Source organism: Plutella xylostella, chromosome 17, assembly GCF_932276165.1.
Source record: "Plutella xylostella chromosome 17, ilPluXylo3.1, whole genome shotgun sequence".
In the NCBI taxonomy this organism is placed as follows: domain Eukaryota; kingdom Metazoa; phylum Arthropoda; class Insecta; order Lepidoptera; family Plutellidae; genus Plutella; species Plutella xylostella.
Genome location: NC_063997.1, coordinates 7077449 through 7095279, shown reverse-complemented (window position 1 = coordinate 7095279; position 17831 = coordinate 7077449). Strand labels below are relative to the sequence as shown.

The following is a 17831-nucleotide window of genomic DNA, read 5'->3' as shown; positions in this document are numbered from 1 at the left end:
CTTGCTAGATGTTACAAAAAATATAATATATATAACTAATTATTTAAGCTGGTGTTCAGGTATGAAAAATCTTTCACAATACACAGGTTTGGAAGACAGTTTTGTTAATTTATACAATTATTATGATCTTGATTTAATTAAGTAGTTATTGCATTTCACAGGAATTTAACCCTTGTTTACAGGAATTCACACACGATAGAACAGTTACTAATAAAGAATTACTTACTTATTAAAATTTTGAGTAGGTATGAATCAATACTAATAGGACTTAGGTAACAATTTCTTATTAAAATTTCACTTTGGTGAAAAGTTTACTTCTTATCTAGTGAAATCCTATTTAAGTTAAGTATAATTGATAATAACTTTAAATTGCTTACATGGTTACAAAACTATGCCATGGAAAAAACGAACCAATTTTTCATACCAAACAAATACTATTTGTAAAAATAACTTAACAGAAAAACGTAGGTAACACGTTTTAGTTCAAGACGGTTTGTAACATCATGAAAAAGCTCATATCATTAATGCGATAGTGCATTCATACTCGTAGATTGGTATTATGAAAAATAATTTAATAATTATCCAATTAATTTCATTTAATGAAAAAAGTTGTATTACCACTAATCGACCTGGTATTGTTAGAAAAACAGCTCTTAGAGCGATTTTAATTGATTTCATAGATAGAAATTTTAATTAAATTCATACTAGTTTGAGATTTATAGATCAGAGATCTATAAATGTCATCGCTGACGTTATACATATAGCGTTATAATTTATTATAGAAGATATTCGAACAAAATTTGGTAGCATAAAGCATAATATATATAAATCACGTATTATATACCACGCAGAAATATAGTCGCTTACTTTGACATATTCAATCAATTAAATAGGTACTTTTAACCTTTCCTATGCCGAACAGCCGCGCACACATGTAACTGCCGTCTGCCGGCGCTTTTTGACAGTAGAGAGCGCCCGCGCGGGAATCACATTTATATTAATATTTGGGTATTATTGTTTGGTACTCAATAATGTATCGATTGTAATTTATTGTCAGATAGCTAATGAACGTGTTACAATGAATTTTATTGGTTACAATAGTTTTATTTGATTTCTATAGGTCATTGATTACAGATTTTTACTTGAAACTGCACCCATCACAGAAAAATACCTCTATTTCATTATAATTTTAGTTTCAATCCAGGTTTTTTTGATAATTATTACTTGAAGAGATTATATAGCTATCAACAGATATCAATAAAGTATAAACTCTAGAGGAAATAGATTCATAATTTATATTTTGAAAACTGACTATAATTTGATTTATTTCAAAAGACTCCATTTTCTGTATGACAAGAGCTTGCTCCAGTGCGCCGTGAGACAGATCTGTCCCAAATCAAGGGTGTTCACTTTTGATGAAATAAAACATGAATGATAATATTTTTATAATGTTTCGTATTTTAGCATTCTAAATTATAAAAACTTAAACGTAAGTTACTTACTGAATCATATTTACTTATTTGTTAACCTACTTTCAACAAATATGATACTATAAATATATACATATATAAATACATATATTTATTTATATAAATAGGACAGGTGATCACCCTCTCACACTCATCTACACATCGATATCATTCTAAAGAGCCTAAAACTTCACATTCACTAGAGCGATGATCCTAAAAAATAAAACACGCTGTATAACAACCCAACGCACTTCGTGTACATACACGAGCGGCAGCCATTTTGTTGCGTATGTGTGTGTGTGAATTTTGGATGCACCTTGATAATTATTGATTTTCTCTAATATTTTGGCTATTTATTGAATAAACCCATATAAATATGTATTATCAATAAAATTATCTTTATAAATGAAATAAATTATTTATTGATATTTTTACAGAACAGTCTAGAAAACAGCTTACAAAGTTACGCAGCCTTCAGGCAATAATCCGGTACAGTTTTAGATCGATAAAAACTCGATTTTTTGTATTTTTTTTATACTATTGATTTATCACTATACCTTCAAAATTGAATAAATAACAAGAAAACATAGTATTTACTTACCTTTTGACGTGTTTTCCATACGAAATCACAATTTTATTACCAACAGTCGCGAGTACAAGGACTATTCAAAGTACCAAAATTTGAATTTCGCGCTACTAGTAAACAAGTGAAGTTTTTGACTCAATGAATGTTGTCGATGGTTGTTTCATTCATATAGAATAAATTACAGGTGATTTCATACTCTATTTCATGGTAATTAATAACTAAAATCACAAAAATCGCGATGAAGTGCTCTTGGGACAGATCTGTCACTAGGCAGACAAGGGGGGTTGGGACAGATCTGGCACACGGCATTCTAGAGGTTAAACCACATAATATAAACCTTACTTACACTTGTCTTTTAAATAAGAACAGAATTTAAAAAAAATCATACACCCTATAAATCAAAATACTGCAAGTTTTTAGCTAACTTACACAATAATAATCCTAAATTATTTGCATAACAAGCGATAGTTTCAAACTAGGACTATGCGTAGCGTTCACATCAAATACTTCATTGTATTTACTGACTAGATTTGTCTTTTAAGAAAGTACTTTATGTATCTACATAAACTTTATTTTGTAGTTGAAAGTTATACTTTTATCTTGTAAACATTATATACTATTTATAATATAATGTCTTTTTCACTTTTCTAAAGTGAACAATCATATTTATCCTTTCTTTGTTATAATCATCAACATAGATATTTTAATTAGATACGAAAGAAAGGTCACTTACTAATAACCGTGAAATAATAATCATGAAATAACAACACAATTTACAACTAACAAAAGAAGAGAACATAATATAATCTAACAACATAGGTAAATAAAATACTGTCAATATTCTTTGGATTAAAAAAAATTAAAGCTAACATATAGAAATAAATATGTATATCCATAAAGTAAAATAAAAATTTGGTAAACTAGAGAAAAAAATAGTATGTGTGCATACTTGTGCCGTCCAACAAAAAATTTTTGGTCAAATCGAATCATGGTGAAAGTTAAAACGTTGGTCCTAACACTGCACCGCAAATTGCACATGCGTATACCTTTGTAGTCCATTAAAATTACCATCAAACCTTTAAATTCAGTTATTAAAAAGTCATATGAAAAACCGCGAGTCTAAAATCACTACTTTCAGTACCAACTTTACCGTAAAAAATAATCAATAGTGGTTTTATTCCCGCGGGGTTTAGGGGTCGATTTTATCAACAGTACCAACTCGCTGTAGGGGTTTTCTCCGGGGAGGTGCGGGTCAGTTTAGGGACGTTGATAAAATCGGACATTAGTTATTGTACGGTGCATATGGCGGAGGTACCTGGCGCGTGGTCCAGCAGCGCGCGGCGTCGCTTGATGCCTTCGAGATACACCTCCCTGTTGAAGAGGCCGGCCGCTAACGGTACTCTGTGGGAGAGGATATTTAGATTAGTGTTTTTTTTCCTTCCCGTTATAATTAATCTCGAAATGGTATTTGGCTTTTTTGATATTAGATGAAAAATGCTAAAGGCATTAGGGCCATCAGAAATATTGTTACTGGCTTTCTCTATTTACATTGCAAATTTCCATCACATATGTTGTCGGCTTTCCACATCCAGGTACTGCCAATTAGTTTATGCTAAGTTTAGAGTCTAAACTGCCTCGGCCACAACATACAAACCACAAGGTGCGTAGAAAAAAAATACACCGCAAATTTCCCAGGAACAAAAAATAGAATGACGATTTGTATCTCGTCCTACCGGCATGACGTTGACTAATGGGACACCCTGTTTATTTCTTGATTGAACCATTGATCTCACATGTCGACATCAACATGTTTGATCGCGCATAAGTAAGCTAGCTTATATCAAGTAAGTAATATTAAATAAGCTCACATGTCGGTGCCGGGACGCAGCGAGGCGGAGAACAGGCTCCACACGGGCTTGTGGTCGCTCGTCACGATGGACTGCACCGAGTTGTACGCCAGGTTCTTGAGCCCGCACGACGCTGGCTGCGAACTCACGCGACGGAAACCTGCGAAGATGTTGTATGTTAAATTTTTCATGAGCAGTACCTATGTCAGTACGAGGATTTAATTATAACTTCTCATTTCCGAAATTACAAAACTAAAGTCATGTAATTGCTGAGTAAGTTCTTATTTTATTTTTAAAGTAGCGAAGCCTAATTTGTTGTTAACTTTGCTTATATTATTTTTAAAAAAGGTGGGTGTTTTACGAAAAATACGTTTTGCGAAATTTGCGGTCTGTGGTTACCTAAAGGCTGTTTTTAACAGCGTGCGGGATATATTTCGCATGCGGTATGGCCACCATTTTTCAGCATCTCGCGAGCATATTCGTAATTCTTATTCTGTCATACGTATGGCCGCGTGCGGAGCAATCCCGCATGCGTGATGAAAACAGCCAAAGAGAGGACTGATTGAAATGCGTTCTTGTCATTGACTTATATATTACTAGCGTAAGGACATGTCCAACTGCTCTAGAAAATGACACCCTCGCGTTGGCCCTAAAATCTCATAAATCTGTCATAATATGTATGAATTAGGGCCAGCGCGCAGGTGTCATTTTCTTTTGACACAACGTTCTGACGGGCGTATCCTTCCTTTTAAAATCATTGGTTCTTGTATAGCATAGTAACATTTTATATTGGGAACTTAAAATCACTTTACTAAATAGTGGCAGTGCCTACCTGAGAAGGCGGAGGTGGAGTCTCTGGTCATGGTCCTGGCCTTGTACAGGATGCGGTCGGTGTAGGCGGGCGCGCGCTGCTTGCTCGACGTGTCGAACACTTGCGTGCCCGGGTCGTACTGGAATGAACATAATATTGGTTATGATAAGGTGACAACCATGGTTATTGTTCTCGTTGAGAAATTTGGAGGAATTGGCATAAGATTACGGAATCCTTTGTTCATCCGCCGCGGTAGTACAGTATCGGAAACGTTTACTTACGCAAACTCTTTAATATTTAGAAATCCTATGGTCTTCATTATAAAAATGGCACCTAAAGATATGAAAAAAATAATAAAGTTACTTTGAAAAATAGCAATAGAGACAAAAAGGTCCACACTCAGCATGTTGCTATGTGTTACCTTGTAAGTGGGCGGGAAGGTGATGGGCGCCTCGCGGAAGTCCCGGAAGGCGGCGCCGTCCTCCAGCACGGCTGTGAGCTGGTCCGCGTGCAGCAGACCGTGGGGAAAGAGGTGGCACACTCAGCATGTTGCTATGTGTTACCTTGTAAGTGGGCGGGAAGGTGATGGGCGCCTCGCGGAAGTCCCGGAAGGCGGCGCCGTCCTCCAGCACGGCTGTGAGCTGGTCCGCGTGCAGCAGACCGTGGGGCAAGAGGTGGCACACTCAGCATGTTGCTATGTGTTACCTTGTAAGTGGGCGGGAAGGTGATGGGCGCCTCGCGGAAGTCCCGGAAGGCGGCGCCGTCCTCCAGCACGGCTGTGAGCTGGTCCGCGTGCAGCAGACCGTGGGGCAAGAGGTGGCACACTCAGCATGTTGCTATGTGTTACCTTGTAAGTGGGCGGGAAGGTGATGGGCGCCTCGCGGAAGTCCCGGAAGGCGGCGCCGTCCTCCAGCACGGCTGTGAGCTGGTCCGCGTGCAGCAGACCGTGGGGCAAGAGGTGGCACACTCAGCATGTTGCTATGTGTTACCTTGTAAGTGGGCGGGAAGGTGATGGGCGCCTCGCGGAAGTCCCGGAAGGCGGCGCCGTCCTCCAGCACGGCTGTGAGCTGGTCCGCGTGCAGCAGACCGTGGGGCAAGAGGTGGCACACTCAGCATGTTGCTATGTGTTACCTTGTAAGTGGGCGGGAAGGTGATGGGCGCCTCGCGGAAGTCCCGGAAGGCGGCGCCGTCCTCCAGCACGGCTGTGAGCTGGTCCGCGTGCAGCAGACCGTGGGGCAAGAGGTGACACACTCAGCATGTTGCTATGTGTTACCTTGTAAGTGGGCGGGAAGGTGATGGGCGCCTCGCGGAAGTCCCGGAAGGCGGCGCCGTCCTCCAGCACGGCTGTGAGCTGGTCCGCGTGCAGCAGACCGTGGGGCAAGAGGTGGCACACTCAGCATGTTGCTATGTGTTACCTTGTAAGTGGGCGGGAAGGTGATGGGCGCCTCGCGGAAGTCCCGGAAGGCGGCGCCGTCCTCCAGCACGGCTGTGAGCTGGTCCGCGTGCAGCAGACCGTGGGGAAAGAGGTGGCACACTCAGCATGTTGCTATGTGTTACCTTGTAAGTGGGCGGGAAGGTGATGGGCGCCTCGCGGAAGTCCCGGAAGGCGGCGCCGTCCTCCAGCACGGCTGTGAGCTGGTCCGCGTGCAGCAGACCGTGGGGCAAGAGGTGGCACACTCAGCATGTTGCTATGTGTTACCTTGTAAGTGGGCGGGAAGGTGATGGGCGCCTCGCGGAAGTCCCGGAAGGCGGCGCCGTCCTCCAGCACGGCTGTGAGCTGGTCCGCGTGCAGCAGACCGTGGGGTAGGTGATGTGGCAACGGAAACTGTAAAAAAATGTATTAATTTAATAACTGGCGCTAACCTAAAACACTCTATAGGCTGTGGGTAAGAAACTTGGCGACGGGCGAAGCGACGGCGGGGCGGCGCGACGGCGAATGTAATCAAATTCATTAAAAAATAGCGTTGTGTACGAAACGAGTGACGACGGGGCAGCCGTCGTCGCTCCGCCCGTCGCAAGTTTCGTACCCGCAGACTTAGGGGTTCTCTTTTAATTGTTATATATTGTAAAATTAGATGAAAGAAGCAGCAGATGAGTGATGGTTTTATTTACCTCAGTTTCCTCGATCCATCTCAAGAGCGCCGCCCGGGGCTCCCCAAGGCGAAAGTTCAAGTCACCGCACCAGAATACATAGTCGAAATTATTTGTCACATCTGGAAAACATGAAATCTATAAAATATTGGGTAAATTAGTCATCCTTTGAAACTCATGTCTTCATTTTCTCAGTGATACTAATCTAAAATGTGATGCGAGATAGAATATCCGGCATTTCAAACACACGTTTTTGTATAAATAGATCTGTGTTTTTATTTACTAACCTTTGCTTTTATGCCTACACGGCAGATTCTTCGGCAAATCTATAGATCTGATAATCCTCTTTATATCTGAAACTCTTTCTTTAACTTTCTCCTGGTGCGCTGTCAAATGCGCAGTGACGAATAAAAATGTTGAACCGAATAGTGCGAAAGAGATGGCAACAGCTCCTTTCGTCCTAAAAGCCGTTCCTGGCCGGACTGACAGATTGGCGTCTTCAGGCAAAGAACAGTACCAAATGAGGTCTCGCCGAATGAAAATGGTTAGGTGAAGGGTTCCTGAAACATAGAAGTTTTCATTGAATAGTTTAAATATATGATTTTATTTCAGATTGACAAGATCCATTGTTAGACACATGTCCATTGTCCACGCTTGGCAGGCGAATTTGACTTATCAATCACACCACAAATATGCACTCCATGATCTTCGATATAATTTAAGTACTTTGATCGGTGTTTATCTCATACCTGCTGATTCAAACATTTTTAGACACATACCTAGATAGTGAGAGTGTATCAACAGGTGCGTGGGCCCCAGCACCTCCTGTATGGTGATCTCCCACTCGGTGCGTTCAGAGAACGACTCCTGGGTGCCGATCGCGAAGATGTCCGGCACGTGCTCCACTTCCTTGGGGAAAATGAAGTCGGCTAGGTCCCTGGAAAAAAGAATAACATACACATAAGAAAAATGAGACAAATAGGGAATGGAATAGTGATAGAATGGCTTCTGGATAGTTTTTTTGGTAAGTATATAGTTTCTGTATTTTCCATCCTGAATGATCTTTGTCAAAGGACGCTTAAAGAATCATCATCATTATCAGCTCATAATAATTATCCACTGCTGGGCATACTGCCTCATTCCACTACTACTAGGTTTTATATCTTGGGTCTGCAGTCAATTTCTACAACTTAATTTTATTACATTTATCTGTCTGTGGGTGAAGCATATCAAAGAAAGGTTTTGATACCAAGCCATTTTCAAGTGATCAAATTTTTTTCAGATATTCATTGTTAATTTTATAACTACTAAGAGGTTAAAACTATGTTCTTAATCCATAAGCAATTAAGCACCAACTAAGTCCATGCCGAGAGGCCAAGAGGCATATGTACAAAATGGTATAATATAGTAATTGACTGATGATAATAATTAAGTCTAACTCACTGTGGTGGTGCTTGTCCATTCATATTCCATGTGCCGACAAATATAGTGACCTCTCTGTCTGGAAACACATGTTCTAATTCAGCTGCCCCCAAAAGAGAGTGAGATGCCAATCTTCCATGCAAGAAGTTCCTGAAAATATATACAATGATATTAACTGGGTTGGTATATTTTTTTATTTAAGTACATAAAAATAGAATAGAATAGAATAGAATAGAATATTGCTTTATTGAACACCACATAAATCAGACATACAAAAAAACATACTTATAGACTAGAACTAATGTACAATAGGCGGCCTTATCGCTGAGGGCGATCTCTTACAGGCAACCTTATATATAGCGGAAACAAAGTGACAATTTAGAGGGCGGTGTACCAACATTAACAAAATAATAATATAACTAACTATGTACCTACTTATAATAGCCTAATATAAACCTATAATACTACTATAATACATACCATAAACAATACATACTATACATAATTATATACATACATATTATACAAACATACATATATACTTAGTTAATTAAATAACATTATTATACTATACAAATTGTAAAAGACATATAATACAGACACGGACTACTTACAATGATAGATAATGATTTTTTACCAGTGTTTTAAAGGTTTGCGGTGATTTAGCGCTACGCACATATATATATAAAAATGGGACTCAAAGGATTTATCATTCCAGGAATGGTTATCAAAATAAGAACACAGTTATTTAGTTTATTTATGTTTTGGTTGGGGGTGGGGTTTTTGGTAACACTGTCACAACATTGAAAAACAAAATTATTATCAATAGATCTTTATGTAACATGAAAAATTCAATGTTGTATGTGAGCATTTACATATATGGTTATAATGATGTCTTCTGTTTAAGCCATATTTACACATTCTATGTACACACTTAACTTAATTACCTGCTTAACTTATAAATAGCTTACAAGCTCAAGCTCAAGAATAATTCCTCAAAGCAATTTTATCAAGAATGATACTTGGAATAGGATTAACAAGACAGCATAGTACAATACTGCCACAGATGAACAATGATAAAAAGAAATGAATGATGATAAGAAAGGATGAATAAAAGCCAACCTTTCCCGAGCCTCTTTAGTGGGTATGAGTCGCAAGACCTGTGCGGCAAGTAATGAGTTCCGGACCAGGCTGTCGGTGCTGCCAGCGCGGGACGCTGGGTGGGTGATGGTGGACCGAGCCCTGTTGTAACAAACTCACTCAGTGCATGCCAGTATACAGTAGTAAAATGTCAAGAAGAAGTACGAAGTTCATGGTTAAAATGTATATAGAAATGAGTAGAAAGTTTGTGGTAGAAAGTGTAAATGTATCTGCCAAGATATTCTAGTGAATAATTAAACAGATGCTAACCTTCGTTTCCTGTCCAGCGAGCTGCTTCTATCACTCTCAGGAGATGTTGACCGATAGAGAGGTTTACTCTCAGATGCAATGATGTGATCAGCTGACAACCTCTTAACAAACAATTTTCCTTTGGCCTTGGATGTTTCAAATGAATTACTCAAATGCTCAAAGTACCTCTTTGTTTCCTCACTTTGAGGGAATTTCACAGTAACTTTGGGTATTTCTTCGGATCTGGTGTGTGTGTTGGAGCTGTCACTGAGGATGGAGTGGTCCACGGGGCTTCCAGGCTTTGAGCCCTCCTTTGAGGAATGGTACTCTACCAGGCTTTTAGGTCGAGACCTTCGGAAGAAGGTTCGGCAGCATCTGTGGTTGTGATTATCTCCGTGTTTGTGGTCATTCTGCCCGTCTCCCGGACTGCAGCGCGGAGATTCTCTCGAATCATTCTTCTGATGATCAGAGTGGTCCAGGTGGCCGTCCGTCTGGTACGCGCTGTGCGCTATGAACGGATCAGCTGGGGAGATCGGCCGGGACCCTGATTGGTTCAATTCGTCATTAGAATCCGTATCGACATAGCAGCCAACTTTCGGGGACTTTTTCACAAACAAGCGCTTCCTCAGTGACAGCTTCGGTTTGGATTTTGTTGGAGAAGTTGTCATGATTGGATATTAACCACTATAATGGACTACTTAAGTTAATAATTTCATTTTTTAATAAATAAAGACAACATAACCTACGTCTTTGGATGACATTTTGCACAAATTATCGAACTGTCATGTCACTTTCAGCTGTTGCGTTCAGTTTCAGTGGCAAGGAAATCGACTGAATGAAAGAATTTTCACGTAAAAAGGAATAAAAATATTTAAAATACTATTTTAGTAAAATGAATGCCGATTGTAATGTAATGTAATGGTAATAAGTTGCTATGGTAACGATTTTAATTGGTGAGTATACCTACTTAATTATAACTAGCTTCGTAAACGTAAGTTTATCTATCCAAAATTTATTTGTCTAAGGGTTGGTATTTCCGGTCAAATAGGATCCGAAAATCAGTAAAAAAATACTAATATTGAAAGAGAACCGGAAGTAAGCATGTTTAAGTCAAGTGTTTTTAAAATCATGGTAAAGAGTCAAGGGTTGGTACTTCCTGTAAAATAGGATCCGGAAATCAGTAAAAAATACTAATATTAATACGGAACCGGAAGTGATATAGGGGTTCAAGTAAGGGATAAGTAAACTTTTAAATACAGAAATACACAAGAATTAGTTAAAAATTTGCTAAACTTTATTATATTAAATTGCTATACTTTATTATAGTTAGAGGTAGGTAAATACAATTTACTTTTACATAGGTTGAATCTAGGCCATTATAAACTTAAAAATAATCGCAATAAAAACAAGAAATGAGGATATTTGTATGTGTGTAGCAGCAGAAGCTTTGCCAGTTCCGGGCACCAACAAATTGACTCCGTTATATTCCGGAACTGGTGATAATTGACCTCCGGTAATTGACTGGATGCCGTCGCCTGAAAAAATAATAATAGTAATCGGTCATAGCAAATTAGGTACTTACCTGTCCATTTTGTGCATACCTACCTAGGCACATGCAGGAGCATGCATGGGATATAATAATTATGTACCTAGGTACTTTAGGTACACGGGTAATACAATCTGAGGAACTGAGTGAAGCTACAAAGGGACATAAGATTAGTTTAGTTACCTACGCTATCAACGATAACTTACCAATGTTGCACAGGTCATTCGTACAAGCCCTGTAGTAAGTCCGGTACGTGGGGTCCACTATGTCATGGTTCAGGAAGTCAGGAGTCTCCTCGCACCCTCTGAGGAAACTTGACACTCGTCCGGACGGATCCTGAAATAAATAAAATATCGAAATAGTCAAGTAACTACGTAGATAAACATTACTGTACGACAGGTAAAGTTTTCTTGAATGAAAACGTTTTTTGATCAAGAATAGTTAAACAGGGGTTTTATAAGTTTAATATGTGTGTCTATAGACACATAGGTCTGGGTCTAAAACATGAGGATAGGGGTTGGCTGTGGTTAGTTGTAAATAGTAGCCTTTATTGGATTTGTTTTTGTTTCATGTGTGATTTGCTCTACCGTGTAGTTTTTACTTGGTTTAACTTAAACTTAAATGTTATTTCTTTTACTACTTAAAATACTTGCCACAAACTCTTGCCGGTATATCGTGCAGTACTTGGAGTTGCACTCGACTCTGTTAGTCTTCTCCGTGATGTACAGACAGGACGTGTCGGTGTCCGTGTTGGAGAAACTGCACGCGTAGCATCTCTTCTGTTGACCTGAGGATGGAAAACAAGTTACTGGTTTTTTCTCGATGAAATTACTCGTAGATTCCACCCTTAAAGTTTTTTGGGTCCGAAAAACCAAACACTGTATAATCATCATGAATATGGGAATCCTGACCTGAATTTTGCTACATAACGTAAAGGTGAGTATATACTACAAAATTTTGTCAAGCATTTCTTTGTAACGTACCTAACGTTCTTACGAATGGTACAATACAGGCGAAAACATGATAAATATTTCGTAAAAGGATGATACACTAGAACTACGGAGAGCAGCTCGTTGTTCTGTTACAGATAAATGTTGTAGACGTTGTAGTCTATACGCACTTTAAAGCTAGGGCGGCCTTAAATGTTTACTTCCAACAAAAAATTTCATGCCAGAAGAAGATGACATCGGTATATAAAAGAAATACTTTGCCAAAGTACATAAAAGTTCCGGAACTTGACAGTAAGTTTTTGTCCCTAATATGAGTTAATTAGGGATGATATTTGATGTTGGGTTAATTTACTTTCTGCTCTGGGAACTGGGAACCATTTCTTTGAGGACAGTGATTGTGATTGATTCATAAGTAACTAAATACTTAGGTTTTTTACTTACCCAAAGTCTGGGCTACTACGCTAAAGATGAGTAAAATAATTATTTTCAAGTTCATTTCCGTTTTTATTTTTTTAGCACTTAAATAAACAGAATACCGCTGCAGACAATGAATGTTTTGCTAATTTGCCTTTTATCATTGGGCAGATTATCGTCAATTCTAGATACGTTATCGATGTATGAGTCTTCGTATCACTCTTTTTTGAATCACGGTCAATTAGTTATATACTTACTTATGATAATTATGTATGTATTACTTATTACGAGAATGATGTATTGTTTAAATATTGGTAATGTATGTATTATTGTTGCTCTCGAATATTGATGGAGGAAACAATATAATTCATATTGTATAATATATCATACACCCTATATGAATAGATATATTAGGTACCTTTACAATTACAACGATTATTCAATGAACCTAGTATTATCATACCTGCACAAACTAGGAATCCTTAATTCCAGGCACCCAACTGGCACTTAGCTACTAATTGCCACCTCTACAGACCTAAGATACAATTATGCTGTAAATTGTTTAGAACTAATGATGAAGGCTGGTGAGCCACTTCCAGGTACGTACCTAATATAGGTACATACATTTGCTGGATGTGATTGTAGATCACCATACTTCTGGTCGTTATTCAGTTGTGTAAGTCAAGTACCTAGATAATATTACAATCGGCCATCCATGATCCGTCTATCGCGATATCGTTCCTAATTTGACCGAATAACGAGTAAAATATGATGTGGTTTAAATGCAGTAACTTGGTGTTTTTGTTGCTATTTTCTTCACTTCAAATTAGTTTCGGATTAACAGACGAAGAAATTAAACTGAATTTTATAAGAGATGTTTTGAAGTATTACTACAGACCGTCTGTCGTTATTGCATCTGTTTGTTGGGATTCAAGTAAGTGCTAGAAAAGATTCGTTAAAAGGTACCTAAAAATACATAAGTACTTAGTTACTTATACTAGTGTACCTACTAGTATAAGCCAGTACCATCTATGCCAGTACCATAGACTAATACACTAATTAGTCTATGTGAATACTAATAATAAATGTACCGATATCTACACGTCTATAATATATGTACATCTAGTTTATTTATCGTATGGCTTTACTGGTTACATAAAATAATATTAAAATAAGAATTTATACACGTCATTAAAAACTACAATTATTTAAATATCTAGTAGGTACTTAACTATGTTTTAGATTCCTAGGAAGATTAAAATTAACACTCATTTTTTTTTCAGAGTTGAAAATGAACTTGACGAAAAGCCTCGGAAACTTGGAAAAATCGATTCTTATAAAATTCTACGATGAGGAAACACTGTTCACTCGTCTATTGCCAGAGCATCATGTCGTGTTCTTGGTAGATGCTTCGTGCAACTCTACAAAGTACATTTTGGAAAAGGTCTGGACAATGAGTTAATTAAAAAACCCTGGTAAGGTCCATTGTAGACTCTTCATCATCATCAACCAGTGAATATTCAAGTAGGTTTTAAATGACTTTCAAGATAATCGAAGATTCAGCCCTAGCCTCTACAGCTACTATAACTTTGTACCTTAGGTTTCTCAAAGTGATTGAAGACATTCTATTTCAGGCCAATAATAATACGAAATTTCGTCGCCCTTTTCATTGGTTCATCCTAAATAAAGACGGAGGCGAAACCATACCAACAGAAATTGAAACCCTTGATTTGTTGCCCGATGCTGAAGTGGCTATTGTAAACCGCATTCGAAACAACTCTTATGTTTTGTACCTCGGTAAGACTTTCAAGTAATTTAAAAACCTAGATATTTTGTTTTGCATATACAGGTTGTTGAAAAAGTGGTATAATAAGCTGAAACGGGTTACTCAGTAAGTCATTCTAAACAACTTTTGTTATACGACTTTTACAAATTGAAAATTGGTTCCATAGTAAAAATACACTTGACAAACAAAGTTCCTATAAAAAAACAATTATTTTTTCGTGAATGTTGAAAGTAAAGTAGAATAAAAGTTTTTCAGAATGACCACCTGAGTCACCCCCATTCGGCTTAGTGTACCCTTCTTGCAACATCCTGTATACAGCAGGCCTATATCTAGCAGAGAATGATTAAAAATATAAAAATACTAGCTGTTCCCACGCGCTTCGCTTCGCCTTAAAAAGTTTTCCCGTGGGAATTCCGGGATAAAAAGTAGCCTATGTTCTTTCCCAGGGTCTAGACCGTCTGTATACCAAATTTCATTCAAATCCATTCAGTAGTTTTGGCGTGAAAGAGTAACAGACAGACAGACAGACAGACAGACAGACACAGTTACTTTCGCATTTATAATATTAGTTAGGATAAATAAAACAAAGCCGTTCACAAAATTTTCAGTGTACAAAATCAGTTCCAAAAGCGTGTGGCGTACAGAGTACTACGGGGAGTGGAGCATGTACACTGGTTTCCACAAAGCCACCACCCTGGGGACCTCCACGGCCATGAGGCGACGAGACCTGGAGCGATACGTCATGCCGATCGCTTACGTCATCACCAATCCTGATTCTATCAATCATTTTGTCGATAGAGGGTGAGTTTTTCATGTCAGTGAAGTATAGGTAGATAGATATGAAGCGCCTGGTGTCAACCCCAAACTTCGGGAGTAGCGGAAAAGAAGAAATAGAAGAAGAGGTAGCTAATTACTAGCTATAAAATTGGCATAAGTATAGTTTCGCTGTAATTCTTCCTTCCTATTCTCCTTCGTACAAATAATTCATTTCATACTTCAATACTTTCAGTGACGGTGAAATAGACACGTTATCAAAAGTAAATTACCACACGACAAATAACATTCTGTACTTCATGAATGCCAGAAGACGGTTCAAGATAACCAACACTTGGGGATATGAGGTCAATGGCACTTGGACTGGCCTTACTGGATTTATGGTTAGGAAGGAGATTGAGTTTGGAGGTAAGACGCTAAATTACCCTATGCTGCTGTATGCTGTGTAGGTATCGCCCTTAATCAGCTGATCTTACTTAATAAGGGTTGTAAAATATTTTTTCTACTTAGGATGGTGGTGCCAATAACCTAAGTTTTTCACTATAGTGAGAAGTTTATAGTCTTATTAAAATGATTGTGTCATTGTCAGGGTGCACCGGACTCATATAAGGTACAGTTGATACTTCATTCGGCTTAGGCTTAGGAGTCCCTAATAATTCCATCATAGATATCCCAGTCCCATTATTTACATTATTTGATTTTTACCCTTTACAGGCACCCCCCTATTTCTGACAGCCGAGCGTATCTCAGTGATAGACTACCTCGCCTGCCCTACGCTGACACTCTCCAAGTTTGTGTTCAAGCAGCCGAATCTCTCGTATGGCAACAACCTGTTCCTGCTCTCGTTCCAAACGGCGGTGTGGTACAGTTCCCTGCTGTTGGTTTGCGTCTTCTTCTTGGTGCTTTTTGTGGTCGCGTTTTGCGAGTGGAACGAAAAGGGTGCTGATTATTTGGAGGTACATGCTACATTCCTTTACATAATAATATATTGTTAAATAAGTTAATTACATAAGAAATATTTGCAACGTCACGCGATGTTTTAAATATTAAAAGTTAAGTAAATATAGCCACCATTCTTAAAAGTTTGTTTCGAAATATAAAATCTCATATTAAAGAGTTCAACGGGTTGCCTCAACTTCAAAAGCACCCCGTTGATGTCTTTTGTATGAAAAAATTGGTCTGGGTTTTATATTTAAGAGGTAGGTACTTCGTAGTACGATTAGTGACATTAGTAATGTTTTACAGAGACAAAAGGACGCTAGCATACTGCGTGCGAAGATGGCAGATGTTGTGATTCTAGTGCTAGGAGCAGCGTGTCAGCAAGGTAGCTCTGTTGAGCTAAGAGGTAATCCATAGTTTAAAATAAAGCTAGGTAGGTACTTAATTATTAAAATATTGATGCGGAGGAAACGAACATGCTTCTTATAAATATTGACAAACCGGCGATAAAGTCATTCCTCGATATAGTCGTTTAGCTACAACTAAATGGAGATGCGATGTAAAGTTTACCTATTGTTCCTTTAGTCATTCAGATATACATAAATTGAGACTTTTTACGTGAGATCCGAAATGTTTTGAAGGTTTTTCCGGCCGCTTCGTGATCTTCGTTTTATTCCTGGCACTCATGTTCCTGTACACCTCGTACTCGGCCAACATCGTGGCGCTGCTGCAGTCCAGCTCCTCACAGATCCAGACGCTGGAGGACTTGCTCAACTCACGCATGAAGTGTGGCTGTCACGACACGGTCTACAATCGGCATTATTTTTCGGTGAGCATTTATTCTTTCATACATCATTACTCATAGTTATCATTATAAAAGGCCCCTAAAAAGATAGTTAAATGGTTCCTACATAGGTATAACTTACTTAATAAAAAAATAATGCTGAAATATTTGTCAGACTGCAACAGAGCCGGTCAGAAAGGCGATTTACCAGAAGAAGGTAGCTCCAGCTGGCTCCAAGCCCCAGTTTCTGTCCATGGAGGAAGGAGTCAAGAATATGCAAAAGGTAAGGGTTAAGGCCACAGAGAAAATATAGTAAAGGTCTGAAAGCTTAATCGAATAATGCGATTCTCGGTATAATATGTATCCTTCACATCAAATAAAAAAAATGGCTCTGTTTTCCCGTGAAAGAGTAACAATCTTCCTTTTTTCTATCCGTGCTTCCTAACTTACGCGTTTTAAATATTCATAGATACTTAGGAAGTATTACGTTACTATCGTGATAATAATTAATTACAGGGTCTGTACGCATTTCACATGGAAACCGGTGTGGGCTACAAGTTCGTGGCGAAGTTTTTCCTCGAGAGTGAGAAGTGTGGCCTGAAGGAGATCCAGTACCTGCAGGCATTCGACCCCTGGTCAGCCTCTAGGAAACACTCGCCTTATAGGGAGATCTTCAAATTGGCGTAAGTCCCGTGATTATGATAGGTACTTTTATTTAGTATTTGTATGTATAGGTACATTTTATTGTAGTCACTGTTCCCTTTGTCACTTTGGTTAAAATTTAGCTTTTGTGACAATTTAATCACAGGCTACTATTACTTGCGGGATACTATTAATCTAAACTACTTATTCACTCCAGAAACATTAAGTAAGTTTTATTCTTAATTAAGTATCTCTTTCCAGATTATTACGAATCCGCGAACATGGCTTGCAGTCAAGAGAAAACCTCTTGCTTTACGAAAAACAACCTAAATGCACAAGCCAGAATGGCAATTTTGTATCTGTGAGCATGGTAGATTGTTA

At 38.4% G+C, this 17831-nt stretch overlaps 3 protein-coding genes across 4 annotated transcripts; 1 reads left to right on the top strand and 2 right to left on the bottom strand.

Moving 5' to 3' along the window:
* Positions 1-2765: 2765 nt before the first annotated feature.
* LOC119691540 (inositol polyphosphate 5-phosphatase E) lies at positions 2766-10498 on the bottom strand. Of its 2 annotated transcripts, XM_048626796.1 has the most exons (10): positions 9637-10490; positions 9349-9468; positions 8248-8376; positions 7584-7741; positions 7092-7364; positions 6826-6926; positions 6413-6538; positions 4735-4852; positions 3924-4062; positions 2766-3456 (listed from the first exon to the last, which is right to left on the bottom strand). In XM_048626796.1, the coding sequence occupies exons 1-10, from the start codon at positions 10281-10283 to the stop codon at positions 3342-3344; spliced, it is 1926 nt and encodes a 641-aa protein (XP_048482753.1). In that variant the 5' UTR covers positions 10284-10490; the 3' UTR covers positions 2766-3341. The 2 variants fall into 2 exon arrangements, with proteins under 2 accessions (XP_048482753.1, XP_048482752.1); XM_048626795.1 differs by lacking the exons at positions 2766-3456; positions 3924-4062; positions 4735-4852; positions 9349-9468 and having other exon boundaries at positions 6254-6538; positions 9637-10498.
* Positions 10499-10887: 389 nt separating this feature from the next.
* Positions 10888-12697, bottom strand: LOC119691543. The gene is made up of 4 exons (XM_038109261.2): positions 12553-12697; positions 11815-11948; positions 11368-11497; positions 10888-11150 (listed from the first exon to the last, which is right to left on the bottom strand). The coding sequence occupies exons 1-4, from the start codon at positions 12605-12607 to the stop codon at positions 10984-10986; spliced, it is 486 nt and encodes a 161-aa protein (XP_037965189.2). The 5' UTR covers positions 12608-12697; the 3' UTR covers positions 10888-10983.
* Positions 12698-13185: 488 nt separating this feature from the next.
* Positions 13186-17496, top strand: LOC119691544. Its single transcript, XM_038109263.2, has 10 exons — positions 13186-13459; positions 13809-13969; positions 14160-14322; positions 14920-15112; positions 15321-15493; positions 15800-16041; positions 16331-16430; positions 16666-16853; positions 16984-17091; positions 17325-17496. Exons 1-10 carry the CDS (start codon positions 13294-13296, stop codon positions 17493-17495), a joined length of 1665 nt encoding a protein of 554 aa, XP_037965191.2. The 5' UTR covers positions 13186-13293; the 3' UTR covers position 17496.
* Positions 17497-17831: the final 335 nt, after the last annotated feature.

Excerpts from the sequence above, each read along its gene's own strand:
- LOC119691540 (XM_048626796.1), bottom strand. The coding sequence starts at position 10,283 with ATGACAACTTCTCCAACAAAATCCAAACCGAAGCTGTCACTGAGGAAG. Across the intron at positions 8,377-9,348 it reads ACTAAAGAGGCTCGGGAAAG|GAACTTCTTGCATGGAAGAT; the intron begins GTTGGCTTTTAT and ends ATATATTTTCAG. Across the intron at positions 6,927-7,091 it reads GTGTAGGCATAAAAGCAAAG|ATGTGACAAATAATTTCGAC; the intron begins GTTAGTAAATAA and ends CATGTTTTCCAG.
- LOC119691543 (XM_038109261.2), bottom strand. The coding sequence starts at position 12,607 with ATGAACTTGAAAATAATTATTTTACTCATCTTTAGCGTAGTAGCCCAG. Across the intron at positions 11,949-12,552 it reads CGTAGTAGCCCAGACTTTGG|GTCAACAGAAGAGATGCTAC; the intron begins GTAAGTAAAAAA and ends TTCCATCCTCAG. Across the intron at positions 11,498-11,814 it reads TATACCGGCAAGAGTTTGTG|GATCCGTCCGGACGAGTGTC; the intron begins GCAAGTATTTTA and ends TATTTATTTCAG.
- LOC119691544 (XM_038109263.2), top strand. The coding sequence starts at position 13,294 with ATGATGTGGTTTAAATGCAGTAACTTGGTGTTTTTGTTGCTATTTTCT. Across the intron at positions 13,970-14,159 it reads CAAAGTACATTTTGGAAAAG|GCCAATAATAATACGAAATT; the intron begins GTCTGGACAATG and ends ATTCTATTTCAG. Across the intron at positions 17,092-17,324 it reads GAGTCAAGAATATGCAAAAG|GGTCTGTACGCATTTCACAT; the intron begins GTAAGGGTTAAG and ends AATTAATTACAG.